We start from the raw sequence: 15,853 nt of genomic DNA on the forward strand, positions 1-15,853 counted from the left end.
GATCTCACACATCCCAGCCTCTTCCGGTGCAGTTCCATCGCTTTGGCTGCCTGAGCATCTTGGAGAACTCAGCTTAGGCGTCACCTCTGGCCTTCCTCTGGGCTCTCACAGCGCCTTGTGCATCTCTCCCTTGCTCCAAACGCCATATCGTGTTGTTGCAGCATGAGCTGCCCCTCGGGAAGCCTGGGGCCACGTAGTTCAGCCGGTGCCTCTGAAGGGGAAGTAGAGCCAGACAGGTGGGGTGAGGGAACTTAGGCGTGAGACCCAAGAGGAGCTCCGGGCAGTGTGTCAGGTGAGCAGACCAGAGCTGGGCCAGGATACCTGGTGAGCTTGGGGGGCTGGGGCCAGGCCCTCAGCAGCAGTGTTTTTCAAATTTGTTTGATAACATCTTAACATCTCAACCCAGAACATAGCCCCCGGCATAGGGCTTAACTCATGTGCAATGCACTGTGACATTTAGTGTTCTACTGCACTTTGAAAATGCTGGTCACCACCCACTAAACAGCTGGAAAACATTGCAGTGCCTCCCAGGTGCCCCTGTCTCCTACTTGCTGCCCCACTGAGGGAGGTGGGGCCAGACTCCTGGGACAGGGTGGAGGTGGTGGGCCAGCTGGATGAAGCCTCCTGGCTCCTGTTCTGGTCCGGGGTCTATTCCGCCAGAGGCCTGGGCTGGAAGGGATGGATCGGGGAGGCTCTGCATCTGCAAAGCCTGGCCTTCCGCTGGGCCAGGATCAGTGAGAGCCACAGAAGGCTGTTGGCAGGGACTGGGCCTTGCTTAGAAGGCTCAAGTACTGAGACCAGAGGAAACCTCACCCTGCCTGTCCTTCCTGAGTTGGGGAGACAGAGAGAAAGGTCGCGGAACATCTCGGGTGACATCGTGAAGATGCAGAGCTGCCAGCCCAACCACAGCTGTGGCTCAGAGGAGGCCTGGACTCCTGGCTTGGCCTCATCCTCAGTGCCGGGACAGGCTCAGAGGCATTGCGGTTCCAGGTCAGGGGAGGCCCTTGTAGTCAGGGTGATACTGTTACCGAATTGAACTGGGGTCTGCTTGCCCATCGCAGTAAAATCAGTCACTGATGCTGATTTGCAGCGGGAAAAAGCGTATTTATTATTTGGTGCCTAGCAAGGAGAACAGGCAGCTAGTGCTTAAGATCCGAACTCCCTAAGGCCGGGCGCGGTGGCTCATGCCTGGAATCCCAGCACTTTGGGAGGCTGAGGCAGGTGGATCACCTGAGGTCAGGAGTTCAAGACCAGCCTGGCCAACGTGGTGAAACCCCATCTCTACTAAAAATACAAAAATTAGCTGGGCATGGTGGCACACGCCTGTGATCCCAGCTACTTGGGAGGCTGAGGCAGGAGAATTGCCTGAACCTGGGAAGTGGAGGTTGCAGTGAGCCAAGATTGCGCCATTGCACTCCAGCCTGGGCGACAGAGCAAGACTCTGTCTCAAAAATAATAATAATAATAATAATAAAGACCAGAACTCCCTGGTGGCTTAGAAGCAAGAGTTTTTAAAGATGGGGTTATATTTCAGGACAGCGGAAGCTGCAGGCAAAATTTTAAACCAAGAAATACTCGGAGGGTATACACTGGTCTGGCTCATGGCAAAGAACAGTGGTCAGAGTTCAGTCCCCAGCTCCCCCTTATCTAAGGTCTGTATAGTAATAGAGGCATTTTCCATCTGGTGGAGGTTTCTGGAAACATCACCAGAAGATATGTTATGATGTTATCTTTTAGTTTCTATAGGGAATCAAAACACCTTGTGAGTGACTTGCTTGTGAGACAGTTGTTACTTAGCTTCACATTTATCAGATTGCTATTTTATTTTTGTAGAGACCGGGTCTCACTATGTTGCTCAGGCTGGTCTCCAACTCCTGGCCTCAAGTAATCACCCCACCTTGGCCTTCCAAAGTGTTGGGATTACAGGTGTGAGCCACTGTGTCCGGCTTCATTGACTTTTTAAGGCTAGCTAAGTGCCTTGGATGTCATTTAAAAGGGACTCAAGACTTTTATTTCCATGCTTAGGAGGCCCAGCAGAGCCCTAAGTGGCATCCTGCTCCATCTCAGTGACTCCCTTTCCTCCCCGCCTCCCCAGCTGGGGAGGGCAGTAGAAAGTTCTGGGGACTCCGTCTCACTCATGCACAACTGGTTCTTCAGCTCAGCTCTGTGGTGCCCTCTTTTCCTTACTGCGGTGCCTCAGGGCAACCTCTGTCCCTCTCTGAGCTCCTCTTAGCCAGCTTGCTCCTAACCCGCTCAAGCCTCCCCAGTGGAGACAGGAGCCAGCGAGGATCTGAGAGGCATTTGCTTTGTGACCCCTGCCGCAGCCGGGGTTCGCAGTCCTGAGCCCTCCTGCTTTGAGCTTACTCCAGGGCCCCGCTGGCAGCTCACAATGTTTTCGTGGTGGCTCCTCCAAGTGAGAGTCGATGTCCAGATTCCTAGGCTCATGGAGAGGAAATCTGTACTTCCTGCTTCCTGGAAGACACTGTGAGGTAACTATCTCTTAGCCCTTGGTAGAGAAAAGGCTGGGATTTGAGGTCCCTTTAAAGGATCCCTCTTCTTTTTTAGACAGGGTTTCGCTCTTGTTCCCCAGGCTGGAGTGCAATGGCACCATCTCGGCTCACTGCAACCTCCACCTCCTGGGTTCAAGTGATTCTCCTGCCTCAGCCTCCTGAGTAACTGAGATTACAGGCATCCGCCACCACATCTGGCTAATTTTTTGTATTTTTAGTAGAGATGGGATTTCACCATGTCGGCCAGGCTGGTCTCAAACTCCTGACTTCAGGTGATCCACCCGCTTCAGCCTCCCAAAGTGCTGGGATTACAGGTGTGAGCCACTGCGCCTGGCCTAAGGATTCCTCTTCTAATACAGGCCTTGGGTTGGAAGTGAGTGGATATAAACTCAGAGGCTTTCCTGGGATTGGGGAGCCCTTCTAGGTGTTCTCCACAGAAGGGAGAAGGGAAAGAACCTAGAGAAAGTGGGCAGAATTTTTGTCAGGTTGTAACTGTGGCTGGATGAATGGTGAGGAGGGCTGGGGCTATAATGAGGTGGACTAGTCAAGAGAAGACAGACCAGCCATAAAGTTGCCCAGTCATGTGGGTGTGGGAAAAAATAGTTCCTTTAAGTTACCCTTGGAAGAGGTTGAACCAGATCTTGAACTGTGGGTCTTTCTGAATCCTGAGCCTGCCTTCTTCCTTCCTTCTTTAGCCCAGTCCCCTCTAGGATCCTTGGTGGTGTAGACGAGGGTGTAGCCAGATGGACTTGGAGTGGATTGCCTGAGTGGAGCCCCAGTGATTTGAGATGCAGGAGCCAGGGAGAAGAGTGGGTGAGACCCACTTGGGCCAGCCCCACATTTGGCCAGTCCTCTTTCCTGGCTTGGAGAAGGTGCAGGGTGGGGCAGGTCATACAGAACTCTTTGGGGTCACTGCCTCTTTTCTAGTTGCCTCAGGCAAGGACTGGCCAAGTCTTTTTTTTTTTTTTTGAGACGGAGTCTTGCTCTGTCACTCAGGCTAGAATACAGTGGCGCAATCTCAGCTCACTGCAACCTCTGCCTCCCAGGTTCAAGTGATTCTTCTGCCTCAGTCTCCTGAGTAGTTGGGACTACAGGCGCCCGCCACCACACCCGGCTAATTTTTGTATTTTTAGGAGAGAAGGGGTTTCACCATATTGGCCAGGCTGGTCTCAAACTCCTGACCTCGTGATCCGCCCGTCTTCGCCTCCCAAAGTGCTGGGATGACAGGCGTGAGCCACCGCACCCGGCCCAAGTCTTTCTTTATAGCCTCCTACCCTACCTAGCCATCCAGTTGCATTTTCCCTCCCTGTCTTCAGTTCTCCTTTCCTAAGCTTCTGCTGTAGACCTGGCCTGCTGGGGTGCTCTGCTCCCCTGGGCACCCTCTGGCTGGAGAGGCTGCTGAGCCACAGAACCAGAGAAGAGGAGAGTAATGCCAGAGGATCCCTAAGCACAGTGAGTAATGACACCAAAACTTACACCTCACAGGGCACCTGAGACTCAGGGAAGGGAAGTGACTTGCTCGAGGACATGTGGCTAGTGAATGGCAGAGCTGGAACTCCCACTCACCTCCACTCCCCAGGCCTGGACTCACCCCAGTGCCCCATGCTGAGCTGTTTATGGACACACATTTATTAGCCAAAGTGAGCATGCTTCTAATTAGATTACTTTACACTTTAGGGTACCATTTTTGTACACAAATATGGAGATGTTCAGAAAATGCAGAGATGTTGTATTGTTTTCCCAGGCAAAGTAAAACTCAATGTTACAATCTGATAAAACTGATCTGTGCAGATTTCATGGGCAGGGTAGGGTGGGAGGGTAGGGGAGAGACAGGCAGGGTGAAGGGTAAGGACCCTGATGTCCAAATGGCAAAGGAAGATGGGAAACAGAGGAGACCACATTCCCTGAACATCCCCATTCATCCAGGGGCCATGCCATTGCTTTCCACTTAACATTTAACTCCCAAGGTAGGAAACATCTCAAGTTGCCCCATTTACAAGTAAAAATTATTGTGAGCTCAGAGTTAAAGCATTAATAACTTGCTGCAGGTCACAAAGCTGGGAAATGGGGAAGCCAGGATTTGAACTCAGGTTTCTTTGGCTCCAAAGTCTATACTCCTTCCACTAAACTGTTTGACTGATTGGTTGATTAAAGACAGGATCTTGCTCTGTCGCTCAGGCTGGAGTCCAGTGGTGATTATAACTCACTCCAGCCTCAAATCCCTGGGTTCAAGTACTTCCCCTGTCTTAGCCTCCCAGGTAGCTAGGACTACAGGTGCACACCACCATGACCACGCCCAGCTAATTTAAAAAATTTTTGTAGAAATGTGGTCTTGCTGTGTTGCCCAGGCTGATTGTTAACTCCTGGCCTCAAGTGATCCTCCCACCTTGGCCTCCCAAAGAGCTGGGATTACAAGACCTAAACCACCACACCTGGCGTAAACTGGTTTTGATGAAATTAGCAGACCCACAGGGGGTCTGCTAATGGGTAATGCTAATACAGGATTAGACCATTATCTCATTGCTATAAAGAAATACCTGAGACCAGGCCTGGCACTGTGGCTCACACCTGTAATCCCAGCACTTTAGGAGGGTGAAGTGGGTGGATCACCTGAGGTCAAGAGTTCGAGACCAGTCTGGCTAACATGGTGAAACCCCTCTCTACTAAAAATAAAAAAATTAGCCGGGCGTGGTGGCACACGCCTGTAATCCCAGCTACTTGGGAGGCTGAGGCAGGAGAATCGCTTGAACTTAGGAGGTGGAGGTTGCAGTTAGCCGAGATTGCACCACTGCACTCCAGACTGGGCAATGGAGTGAGACTTCGTCTCAAAAAAAGAGAAATATCTAAGACTGGGTAATTATAAAGAAAAGAGGTTTAATTTGCTCATGGTTCCACAGGTTGTACAGGAAGCATGATGCTGGCATCTGCTCAGCTTCTAGGGAGGCCTCAGGAAACTTAAAACCATGGCGGAAGGGATGCAGCAGTTCACATGGCTGGAGCAGGAGCGAGAGACAGAGAGTGGAGAGGTGCTGCACGCTTTTAAATGACCAGTTCTCGTGAGAACTCACTCACTGTCATGAGAACAGCATCAAGAGGATGGTGCTAAACCATTCATGAGAAATCCACCCCCATGATCCAATCACCTCCCACCAGGGCCCACCTCCAACAATGGGGATTACAATTTGACATGAGATTTGGGCGGGGACACAGATCCAAACTGTATCACCCCCAGTACCTGTTGCTGGCTGACAGTTGGTCAGTGTCTAGGGGAGAGCCATTCTCAGCTTCAGTTCCACAATAGTGAATACCATCTTGGCAAAAATCCCCTGGACAAGTCAGAGACCTCACTAAGTCTCCAGCATCTAGCCTGATGCCTGACACATACTGGCCCACAATAAACAGCTGTTCAACTGTGGGCACAGGAATGGTGAGGAGGCTGTGGGCACAGAGGACGCTGGCCTTTCTTAGGAAGCAGATGAAGGTCTGGGTGTTGATGAGGGATTCCTCGAGAGCCCCATGCTGCTCACAACACCCAACACTCCTACAGACTGTGGCCATGTTCTGTTGACAACTGATCCTGCACAGGATCTTTATGCAGTAGGGAACTGGCCTGGATTCTCCACAGGGAGAATCTCCCAGATGTGTCCCTGCTTTCTGCCCCAAAGTCAAGATCAAAAGCAGTTGGTGGCTGCAGACATCAGCAGAAGTCAGTGGAACACAGTGTGGAACCATGTCGTGCTGGAGGAGGAAGTCTCACCCTTGACAGAGACTAGAACCGGGCCTTAGAGGCTTGAACCAACCTCTGTCCCTGCGAGAGCAGCACACTTTCGTGCTCCTCAGCCCTTGAGTCTTCTTTGCCTGGAATATGGCAAAACGTCTATTTTCCCCACTAAATGAGGCTCCTCTAGGGCTTTTGCCCATCTCTGTTTCTCTAGCAGCTAGCACAGGGCTAGCAGTCGGTGCTTGCTGAACCAGTGGGTGAAGAGATGAGAGCACACCTCCTGTGTGCTGGGCATGGCGGGACCTGGTGCCGGCAAGTGGTGGACTCTCTGGCCCCATGCTCCGCACTGGTGTTGTCAAGGAGTGGGCTTCTGGCCTGCCACTGATAGTAGGAGGGTGGGGAAGACCGGCAGCAAACGCCGAAACTTACTCAAGCTGCTGGAGAAGGGGGAATCCAACCCTGTTTCAGGGGAAGGAGTATCCTGTGTTCTGAGAGCGAGAGAGCAGCTTAGCCGGCAAATCCTCAAATCCTTCGGAGATTACAGGATTGTGCAAGAGGGAAGGCCAAGAGGGGGACCTCTGAGGCAGCTCCAGCATGGCCTGTTGTGTGCAGAGGACTGAGATCCCAGAACATGCCACACCAAGAAGACATGCTCCATGTCCCAAGGGGCAGTGGAGCCACAGCCACCAGAAGGGACCTGGCCCTGTCAGACCTGCTGAAGCTAGCCGTGGGGTGCAGGGGATTTGTTGGTCTGGCTGCTAACCAAAGGGTGGCCAGTGGGACCCTTTCCAGGGGCCTCTAGGGGATTTCAGAGGGGGCTTGCTTCGAGGCTGTTACCACTGGACTGTTCACCAAGAGCCTCAGCCTGGCAGTGATGGGAAGAGACGAGTGAGCATCTCTGACCCCACACCCCCATTGCAGAGTTGGAGAAACATTTACCCAAAACAGGAGGAATGAAAAGGAAAAAAATTGAATTTATTTCCAAAAAACATACCAAGGTGGACAAGACAGGAAACAATAAAATTTATATTACAGTTTTATTATTATTTTAAAAATGTATATTAACAAAATGAGATGGGATCTGCCTATGTTGCCCAGGCTGGTCTTGAACTCCTAGGCTCAATCTCCTCGGCCTCCCAAAGTGGGATTACAGGCGTGAGCCACTGCACCCGGCCCATAGTACAGTTTCATAGTGTTTTTGATTACTCGTGGTAGGAGAAATGTGTCTTCTTTGCACTTGGGGTCTCAACGTCTCAGTCCTGCCCTATGTCCCAAGACCCCAAGAGGCTTTCCCAAGGTCAGGCAGGGAATCCGCAGAGAGGCAGGGCTGGACTCCAGCATCCTGACTCCCCAGTTCGTGCTCTGTGCTGCAGAGACCAGTTGCGTAACAATGAGTAACTGTGGATTGTCTAACCTTTTATGAAATTTCCAGTTGGTCTTTTGCTACCGGCCAGCAGTCCAGTTGGTGGGAGAGATGATGCCGGTCTTCTGGGACGTCCAGTGGGCAGATTTTCCCCAGGTTTCTGGATGCAGCCCCAACTAGCAAAAGTGCTACACTCCTGCACCGGGGACACTGACACAGGGGTCACGAAAATGCTAAAACAAGACCTGCAAGAATTGTTGCGCTCTGCACACACGTAACAAGGGCTCTGCCTCCCCCTCCCCCAATCTTCGCCCTGGTGGTCAGGCTCTGGGCTCCGCCCCTTCCCCACCAGACCGGGGGAGGGGTCCTCCTCCGCATGGAGGTAGGGGATGCTGGGCTGCTGGAGACGTCCGCAAAAAGAGGCTGGATGGCGGGGCGGATGCTGGCGGCCCGGTCTGGCCACCTGGGTCAGCCGCACGCCCCCGCCCCGGGCTGGCCCGACCTCGTAGCCCAGGTTCCACCACGCCGTGAAGTTTGCGGAAAGTTTTGCAGTTGCTTCCCCGCCCGCGCCAGCCGGGGAGTTGTGACGCAGCGTCTGGGGCTCCTGGCCGGGACCGAAGAGAGGGAAGGCGAGGCGGGGAGAGGCTGGGAAACAGAGCAGCAAGAGAAAGGGCGCACACTGGGGTCCTCCTGGACCCGGCGTATCCTCCTCTCCGCCACCCCTTTCTCTCCCTCCCGACGCTCTCGCCCCAGCCCCGCGCCTCCTCCCCTTCCCCTCCCACGCTGCCCACTTCCCTTCCCCTCGAACCCTCCTTCCCGGTTCTGCGCCCCTCCCTCCGCCCTCCCTCCGCCCGGGCTGCCTCCTCCCTCCTCCTCCCCGGGAGGCATCACTTCGCCCCGACCCGGAGGAGGACGCGAGCCCCTTGCGGGCGGTCATCACAGCCCAGCCTCGGGGCTGCCACTGCGCGTTGCGCCCGTGCGCCCTAGGTCCCCGCGTCCATTGAGCGCCGCGCTCGGGGATGGGGCCCGGCCGGCCGGCCCCCGCGCCCTGGCCTCGTCACCTGCTGCGCTGCGTCCTGCTCCTCGGGGGCCTGCACCTCGGCCGTCCCGGCGCCCCTGGGGACGCCGCCCTCCCGGGTAAGGCGCTGCCAACTTGGCCAACTTCAGGGCCCGGGCGGGGGGAGCGCCAGGGCGCGGGCCGCTCTCGACTTTTCCCTCCTTTTCCCCCCACTTTTCTCCAGAAGCGTGTGTGCGTGTGCGTGTTCGTGTGTGTGTGACTGGGTTTTTAAAACTCGTCTCCGCTTTTCTGAAAGCGGGGGAGGAGAGGGGAGGAGGAGCGCGCCTAGAGGTGGGGGAGGACCTGAGTGGAACCAGATGTGGCGGGCGGCGGGGGAGGGGAGCCCGGGGGACTCCAGCAGCCTCGGAGGAAGCGGGTGGGCTCCTGAGGACCCCCGCGCACGGCGCTCCCGGACCACCTGGCGCCGGCCCGTCCTCGGCAGGGGACCTGCAGGGCGCGCCCGGGGAGCCAGGGCTCCCTGTCCGGGAGTTCCCGGGCCCGGTCTCCTCGCTCTGCCCCAGGACTGATGCGTTAGGACGGCTTTCCAACTATCCGCGAGGGTTCGTTTCCCTCACCTTCCCCCCGCCCCCTGCATCTCGTGGGCGTCGATATTTTCTTTTCCACACTTAGTCTTCAAGGAGGCTTGTGGCGCGCGGCATCCGCCCCGCGTGAGCTCAGCAGCCCTGTGAGGAGGCTCCTGCCACCGGGACGCAGCGACAGGCTGGGCGCTGCCGTGCTGTGATGTTGCGTAGCGTGGGCAGCTCTGGGCACACTCGTGGCCCTCCAGAGGGGACAGATCTTGAGCGGCAAAAGAGCTGCTAAAGATTTTAAAACCCAACCAACAGAAAACAAAACAAAAATCAGAAAACCCCAAAACTGTGCCATTTTCTTCCTGCTCCTTATTCAGGGATAACAGTGAAGTGTGGGGACAGACAGATCCCTCGCCAAGAATCTGAGAGTTGAAAGGAAAGATCCACTTCCTGGGGGAGTGGGGGTGGGGGTGTCTGGAGTGAACGCGGGAATCGCCGGGCCCAGCTTGGTCCTGCTGGCTGTTTAATTGGGGGATGGGGACAGTCCGTGCAGTGTCTGCAGTTTTGTGCAAGGACCAGACAGCCCCCTGGAGAGTCTGGGGCCTCCAGCCTGGCCCGTGCTTGCTGGGTTGGCCTGGCGTGACGTAGGCACAAGACACGTATCTGCCAGATGGGAAAGGTGGGGGCCACGGTGACCCACATTCACACCAACCAGAGCCCCCCGGGGCAATTCTGGGCCCACCTGGCATTGAATGTGCGACAGACACAAACCAGGCCGGGTAACCCCCTAACCCGCTGCAGGGCGGGCGGCCTCACAGGCAATTCCCCTACCTCCTCGCACTCCTGCCTTCCTCTGCTCCTCTGCGCAGGGCCTCAGGAGGAAGGCGGTGGGGAGGGGTGGGGAGGATGGCCATTCCCAGAGCTCCAGAGCACACTTGAAAGCCAGGCCCTGGGAGAGAGTTGTGGCCAGAGTGCTGACTCGGCCTTTCCCCCTGGAGCTTTTCATAGAGGGGGTTGGAAGTGCCTGGTGAGAGGCCCGGTCAGGGAGGACAAGGACGCCTGGAGTGTCCCTTCTCCTCCTGGTCTCTGTGCCTGGCCGTCCCTGGGGCTGTGTCCAGGGATGAGTAGCCTCAGAAGGTCCCCTTCCCGATGGCACTGCATTGACCACACCCTGAGGAGACTTGGATCTGGGTGGCAGGCAGTGTGAGGTCTTCCAGCAGCAGCTGAGCAGGAGGAGGATGGAGCTGCTGCAGGTTCCTTCCCTCGGAACTGTGCCCTCTGCCCAGAGTGCGCTTGCCCCTGCCCTGCCCTGCCAAATTCCACTGGGCCCTCCCCTGAGAAGCCTGTTCAGAGCCTCTGGGCCGAATTCCTTGCCCGAAGAGCTGGCAGCCCCTAGTACCTGGTGAATTACGTTGTCGTTGGGAGGAATTCACCAGCACCAGGGACCAAATAGCCCCAGGAAATGCGTGTGGGAGGTAGGGTGTGGCAGGTCAGTGCTGCTGGGGGCGAGGCTTATGCCAGGCAGGGCAGGGGCTGCGTGTGGGCAGTTTCCTGACCACCATGGGGGGAGCCCTGTGTGCCCAGAGCACGGGGCGGGGGCAGCGAGGCGGCAGTGCCTTCTTGGTGCGTGATGGTGGAATCCATCTTTTCTCCACCTTGGTGGAGTGGCCCACGGAGCCTGTCACTGGAAGGAGTCCTCTTTGTTGGTTGCCATATTACTGCATTTCTGGAGCATGCAGTTTGCTCAGCCTTGAGCCAAGTTCTTGGGGAGGAGGGAAGGTAGAGAAGGGTGTAAGATGCATCCTCTGGAAAAAGAAAATCTTGTGGGAGAATGAAATGTGGAACAGTGAACTGCGTAGGGGGCAGGATGCCATTGGTGGGATGCCTGCCTGCCCAGAGCCACGCTAAACGCTTCGTGTGCAAGTTCCCATTTCATTCTGATAACAACCCAAGGAGATGGTTATTGTTGGACCATTTTTGCAGTTGAGGAAATGAAGGCTAAGAGGGGTCTGATCATTTACATTGGTCACACACTTAGTAAGTGAAAGGCTGGAGTGTGGATGCTTCCCGTCTGGAGATTGGAGGCAGGAGAGACCGTGTGGGCCAAAGGGTGGCCAAGGCTGTCTGGAGAGAGGCAGGAAGGGGCCACCGGGCTGGGCGCTTCTGGGGATGATGTGGAAACTTGCTGGCTGGGTCGGGGAGAAGGTTGAGTGAAAGAGGTACCTGGGAGGCCAGAATGGGGAAGGGACCTGCACGCTGACTGTGGGGAACCCCAGGGGACCCTTGGAGGTTTCCGAGCAGAGGAATGAGGGGCTAGTTGCTGGGAAAGGGGCTTCTGGGAGCTCCAGGGATCAAGTCTCAAGGTCATGGGGTGAGGAGACCTCAGGAAGTCTTCCTGTGGGGAAGGTCGGTGCTGCCTAAAGGACAGGGAGGGAGGCATCGGGTACTTGGGGCTCTGAACAGAGTCAGCCAGACCAGCTCCCTACACTTGCGGCCCAGCTTCTGCTGAGTCGTGGGGTTCAGAAACTTCTTACTGTTCTCCCACGCAAAACTCAGTTTTCCTTGCTGCAACCCTCTGGCTGTCTGTGAGCCATCAGGGCCCAGGAGGTGCCCAGCTGAGCTGTGGCTAGTGCCGGGATCCTGGCTCTCTTCTGGGTTCACCTGGGCAACATGAGGGTACATGGAGGGGAGGAAGAACCCCGGGTTTTGGCCTCCATTTTTCACACCAGAGAAATCCTGGCTTTCTGATGCACGTAGGGCACCGTGACTTGGCTCAATGAGATGATTTCAGAAGTGCCATGCAGTTCTCAGGCAGATATTCATTTGAGTTCCTCATCAGTTTAAGCATCGAGGGGGAGTCCTGTTGCACCGTCCATACCCCCGGAGGGACGGAGCAATGGCATCCACGGCTGCGCCGTGCATGTGTTGGGCGCCGTGCTGGGTCCTGTGCTGGCAGTAGCTCTTCGGCACCTCCCATCTCTGAGCAGGTGTCACCCTTGCACACATCTGGTGTAAAAATGTTAAAGATGTTAAGGGAGTCACTCAAGGCTGTGCCACCACACCACTAGAAGGTGGTACCAGTGAGATTCGAACCCAGGAGTGGGTAGGGAGCCTGAACACTCCAGTACCACACAGCGTTTCCATCGCATGAAGCACTGTCAGTGTGTGTGTGTTAGGAAAGCCTGGGAAATTCTGCGTTATGCGTTCTCCCCCCCCCATAACTCCAAGTCCTCTAGGACACCTCTCAATGTGTCCCAGCGGGAGGACTCCTGAGGAGGAGGGTGGAGCGAGCAGCCCTCTGTCACATGTAAGCGGTCTGGGCGCTTGGGTCACCCACTTCCTTGTGGGTCCAAGAGGCCTGGACTGAGCTGCCTGCGGTGTCCTCAGGATCTCTGAGGGACCCCCTCCAAGAAGGCATTGATAAGTGAGTGACTCAAGGTGCCCCAGCCTGGCACTCCAGCTTCCCTGAGGTCAAGGATTCACATGTTTGTTCATTCATTCATTCAGTGGATGTCTACTGAGCCCCTGCAGAGCTGAAGCAGAGATGGCCATGGCCTGTTCTTTATTTGAGACCTCCCCACCATGTCTCCAGTGGGGGTCCCTGGACTTGGAAGGCCTGAGCACTGCTGATAGGAAGCGTGTCTTCCTGTTTAGGCCTACATGAGATGGGAGGGGGCCGCTTTCCCACGCCTGGGTCCTGTGAATCTGGGTGGGGTGGGCCAGTGGGGTGGTGACGTGCTCCTGGAGCACACCCTGGGCCCTGCAGATCTGTCACTCCTCAGCTAGGGGTTGTACCAGTAAACAGCAGCTGGATGAGGGCTGTCCAGTGGCACCTGTGACACCGGGGGACTGCCAGGGTCCACCAGCTGCAGCCCTTTAGGAAACAGATTGGGTTGACCCCCTCAACTGCACACTGTGGGCCCTCGTGGAATTCCACCAGTTGGTTCCCTTCTTGCACTTCCCCCTGGCCCCTCATCTCTCCCCTCCCCCCCCCCCCAACACCAGCCTCTTGGCTCTTTACTCTCACAGTGCAGACCCTTCCACCTGCGCTCTGCTCCCCTCAGCCTCCCCCCCTCCGGATTTCTCTTTCATTGACTGTGCATTCTGCCCTCCACAGCTCTGGTTTTTGTTGGTAGAAGAAGGACAAACTTCTTCCTAGTTTCCCCGGGCCCCCATGCCTCTGGTCTCTTGTCCTGCCCTAGCCTTCTCCACCTCCAGGCCTCTGCCCACGCGCGATCCCTTTGCCTGGCGTGCCTCCCCTCCCCTCTTCTTTCCCACTTTCCAGTGACCCTTCCTTTGAGACTCAAGGATCCTGGGGAGGACACTGAGGGAGCCTAGTCCCTGCCTCTTGGGCTGACCTGGGGTGACGAGAGACAAGCACACGGACATAGCCCACGGTGACAAATCCCAGATTGGATGGGTGGCCTCTCTGTTTATCTCCCTCCCAGGGATCACCTCAGGAGGGCACATGTAGGGAACACTATAGCCAGCCTTCCTCAGCCTTCCCCAGCCTTCCCTGAAGGCAGCCGCATGCGAGGCTGAGCAGTGGCCCCTCCCTCCTGTAGATGAGGCAGGAGTGTGGGCATGGCTGGCAGTGTTTCCCCCCCTCAGTTCTCTGGAAATGTAAATAGGGACAGACTCGGTGGGACCAGGATTGATGCCACTCACCAGCTATGTGACCTCAGGCAGAGGCTCAAGTGTCTTCATTTATAAGATGGGAAAAATCAATACCTCTTGTAGAGGTATTATAAGAATTACATACAAATGAGATCATGAACGTATGAGATATGTGCCTGGGACACTACTGGGCACAGAATAATTTCTTAGCAAACAATACTAAATTATTGCTATTTTTATTATTAAGAAGAGAAAGGCTGGGTGAGGTGGCTCACGCCTGTAATCCCAGCACTTTGGGAGGCCGAGGCGGGTGGATCATGAAGTCAGGAGATCGAGATCATCCTGGCTAACATGGTGAAACCCCATCTCTACTAAAAATACAAAAAATTAGCCGGGTGTGATGTGGGGGCGCCTATAGTCCCAGCTACTCAGGAGGCTGAGGCAGGAGAATTGCTTGAACCCAGGAGGCGGAGGTTGCAGTGAGCCAAGATCACGCCACTGCACTGCAGCCTGGGCAGAACAGGACTCTGTCTCAAAAAAAAAAAAAGAGAGAAAACATGACTATCAAGGTTCCCAAATATGATAAAACCCAGTCTTCAATATACAAAATCCTGCTAGACATGGTGGCCCATGCCTGTAATCCCAGCACTTTGGGAGGCCGAGGAGGGAAGATTGCTTGAGCCCAGGAGTTCAAGTCCAGCTTGGGCAACATGACGAAACCCAGTCACTACAGAAAAAAAAAAAAAAAAAAAAAAAATTAGCCGGGTGTCCTGGTTCATGCCTGTAGTCCCAGCTACTGGGGAGGCTGAGATGGGAGGATCACTTGAGCACAGGAGGTTGAGGCTGTAGTGAGCCGCAACTGCATCATTGCATTCCAGCCTGGGTGACAGAGTGAGACCCTGTCTCAAAAAAAAAAAAAAAAAAAAAAAAAAAAAATCCTAACTACAACTCACCAGAAAGGGGGTCCAATCCAGACCCCAGGAGAGGGAACTTACGCAAGAAAGAATTTGAGGCGAATCCATAGGGAAAAGTGAAAGCAGGCTTAACAGGAAAGTAAAGGAATAAAGAATGACTATTCCATAGGCAGAGGAGTAGCGTGGATGGCTCAGCTGCTTATCCAGTTCCTTCTTGATGATATGCTAAACAAAGGGTGGATTATTCGTGAGTTTTCCGGGAAAGGGGTGGGCAATTCCCGGAACTGAGGGAGTCCTCCCTTTTTTAGACCCTATAAGGTAACTTCTTGACGTTGCCGTGACATTTGTAAACTGTCATGGCGCTGATAGGAATATCTTTTAGCATGCCAATGCATTATAATTAGTGTATAAAAAATGGGCAGTGGGAATGACCACAAGTCACTTTTTTTTTTTTGAGATGGAGTCTCACTCTGTTGCCCAGGCTGGAGTGCAATGGTGTGGTCTTGGCTCACTGCAACCTCCGCCTCCCAGGTTCAAGCAGTTCTCCTGCCTCAGCCTCCCAAGTAGCTGGGACTATAGGCACGTGCCACCACACCTGGCTAATGTTTGTACTTTTAGTAGAGATGGGATTTTACCATGTTGACCAGGCTGGTCTTGAACTCCTGACCTCATGATCTGCCTGCCTCAGCCTCCCAAAGTGCTGGGATTACAGGCATGAGCCACCACGCCTGGCCCAGAGATCACTTCTGTCATCTCTTAGTTTTGGTGGGATTTGGGTGGCTTCTATACTGCGTGCTGTTTTTTCAGCAAGGTCTTTGTGACCTGTGGCTTGTGCCAACCTCCTGTGTCATTGTGTGGCTTAGAATGCCTAACCTCTTGGGAATGCAGCCCAAGAGTTCCCAGCCTCGTTTTACCCAGCCCCTATTAAAGACAGAGTTGCTCTGGTTTGAACACCTCTGACACAATTTTTTTTTTTTTTTTAAGATGGAGTCTCCCTCTGTCACCCAGGCTGCAGTGCAGTGGCACGATCTTGGCTCACTACAACTTCCACTTCCAGAGTTCAGGAGATTCTCTGGCCTCAGCTTCCCGAGTAGCTGGGACTACAGGCACGTGCCACCACGCCCAGCTAATTTTTGTATTT

At 54.7% G+C, this 15,853-nt stretch overlaps 1 protein-coding gene across 3 annotated transcripts in view; it reads left to right on the forward strand.

The window, feature by feature from the left end:
• The first annotated feature begins 8,296 nt into the window (after positions 1–8,296).
• Positions 8,297–15,853, forward strand: part of MRC2 (mannose receptor C-type 2) — a 65,312-nt gene continuing 57,755 nt past the window's right edge. For all 3 annotated transcript variants that reach the window (XM_055258385.2, XM_055258384.2, XM_063629306.1), the window contains exon 1: positions 8,297–8,731. In XM_055258385.2, the coding sequence (XP_055114360.2) occupies positions 8,614–8,731 (118 nt within the window). In that variant the 5' untranslated portion in view covers positions 8,297–8,613. The remainder of the gene's footprint in view (positions 8,732–15,853) is intronic.

Source organism: Symphalangus syndactylus, chromosome 20 (assembly GCF_028878055.3).
Source record: "Symphalangus syndactylus isolate Jambi chromosome 20, NHGRI_mSymSyn1-v2.1_pri, whole genome shotgun sequence".
NCBI classification, from domain to species: Eukaryota; Metazoa; Chordata; class Mammalia; order Primates; family Hylobatidae; genus Symphalangus; species Symphalangus syndactylus.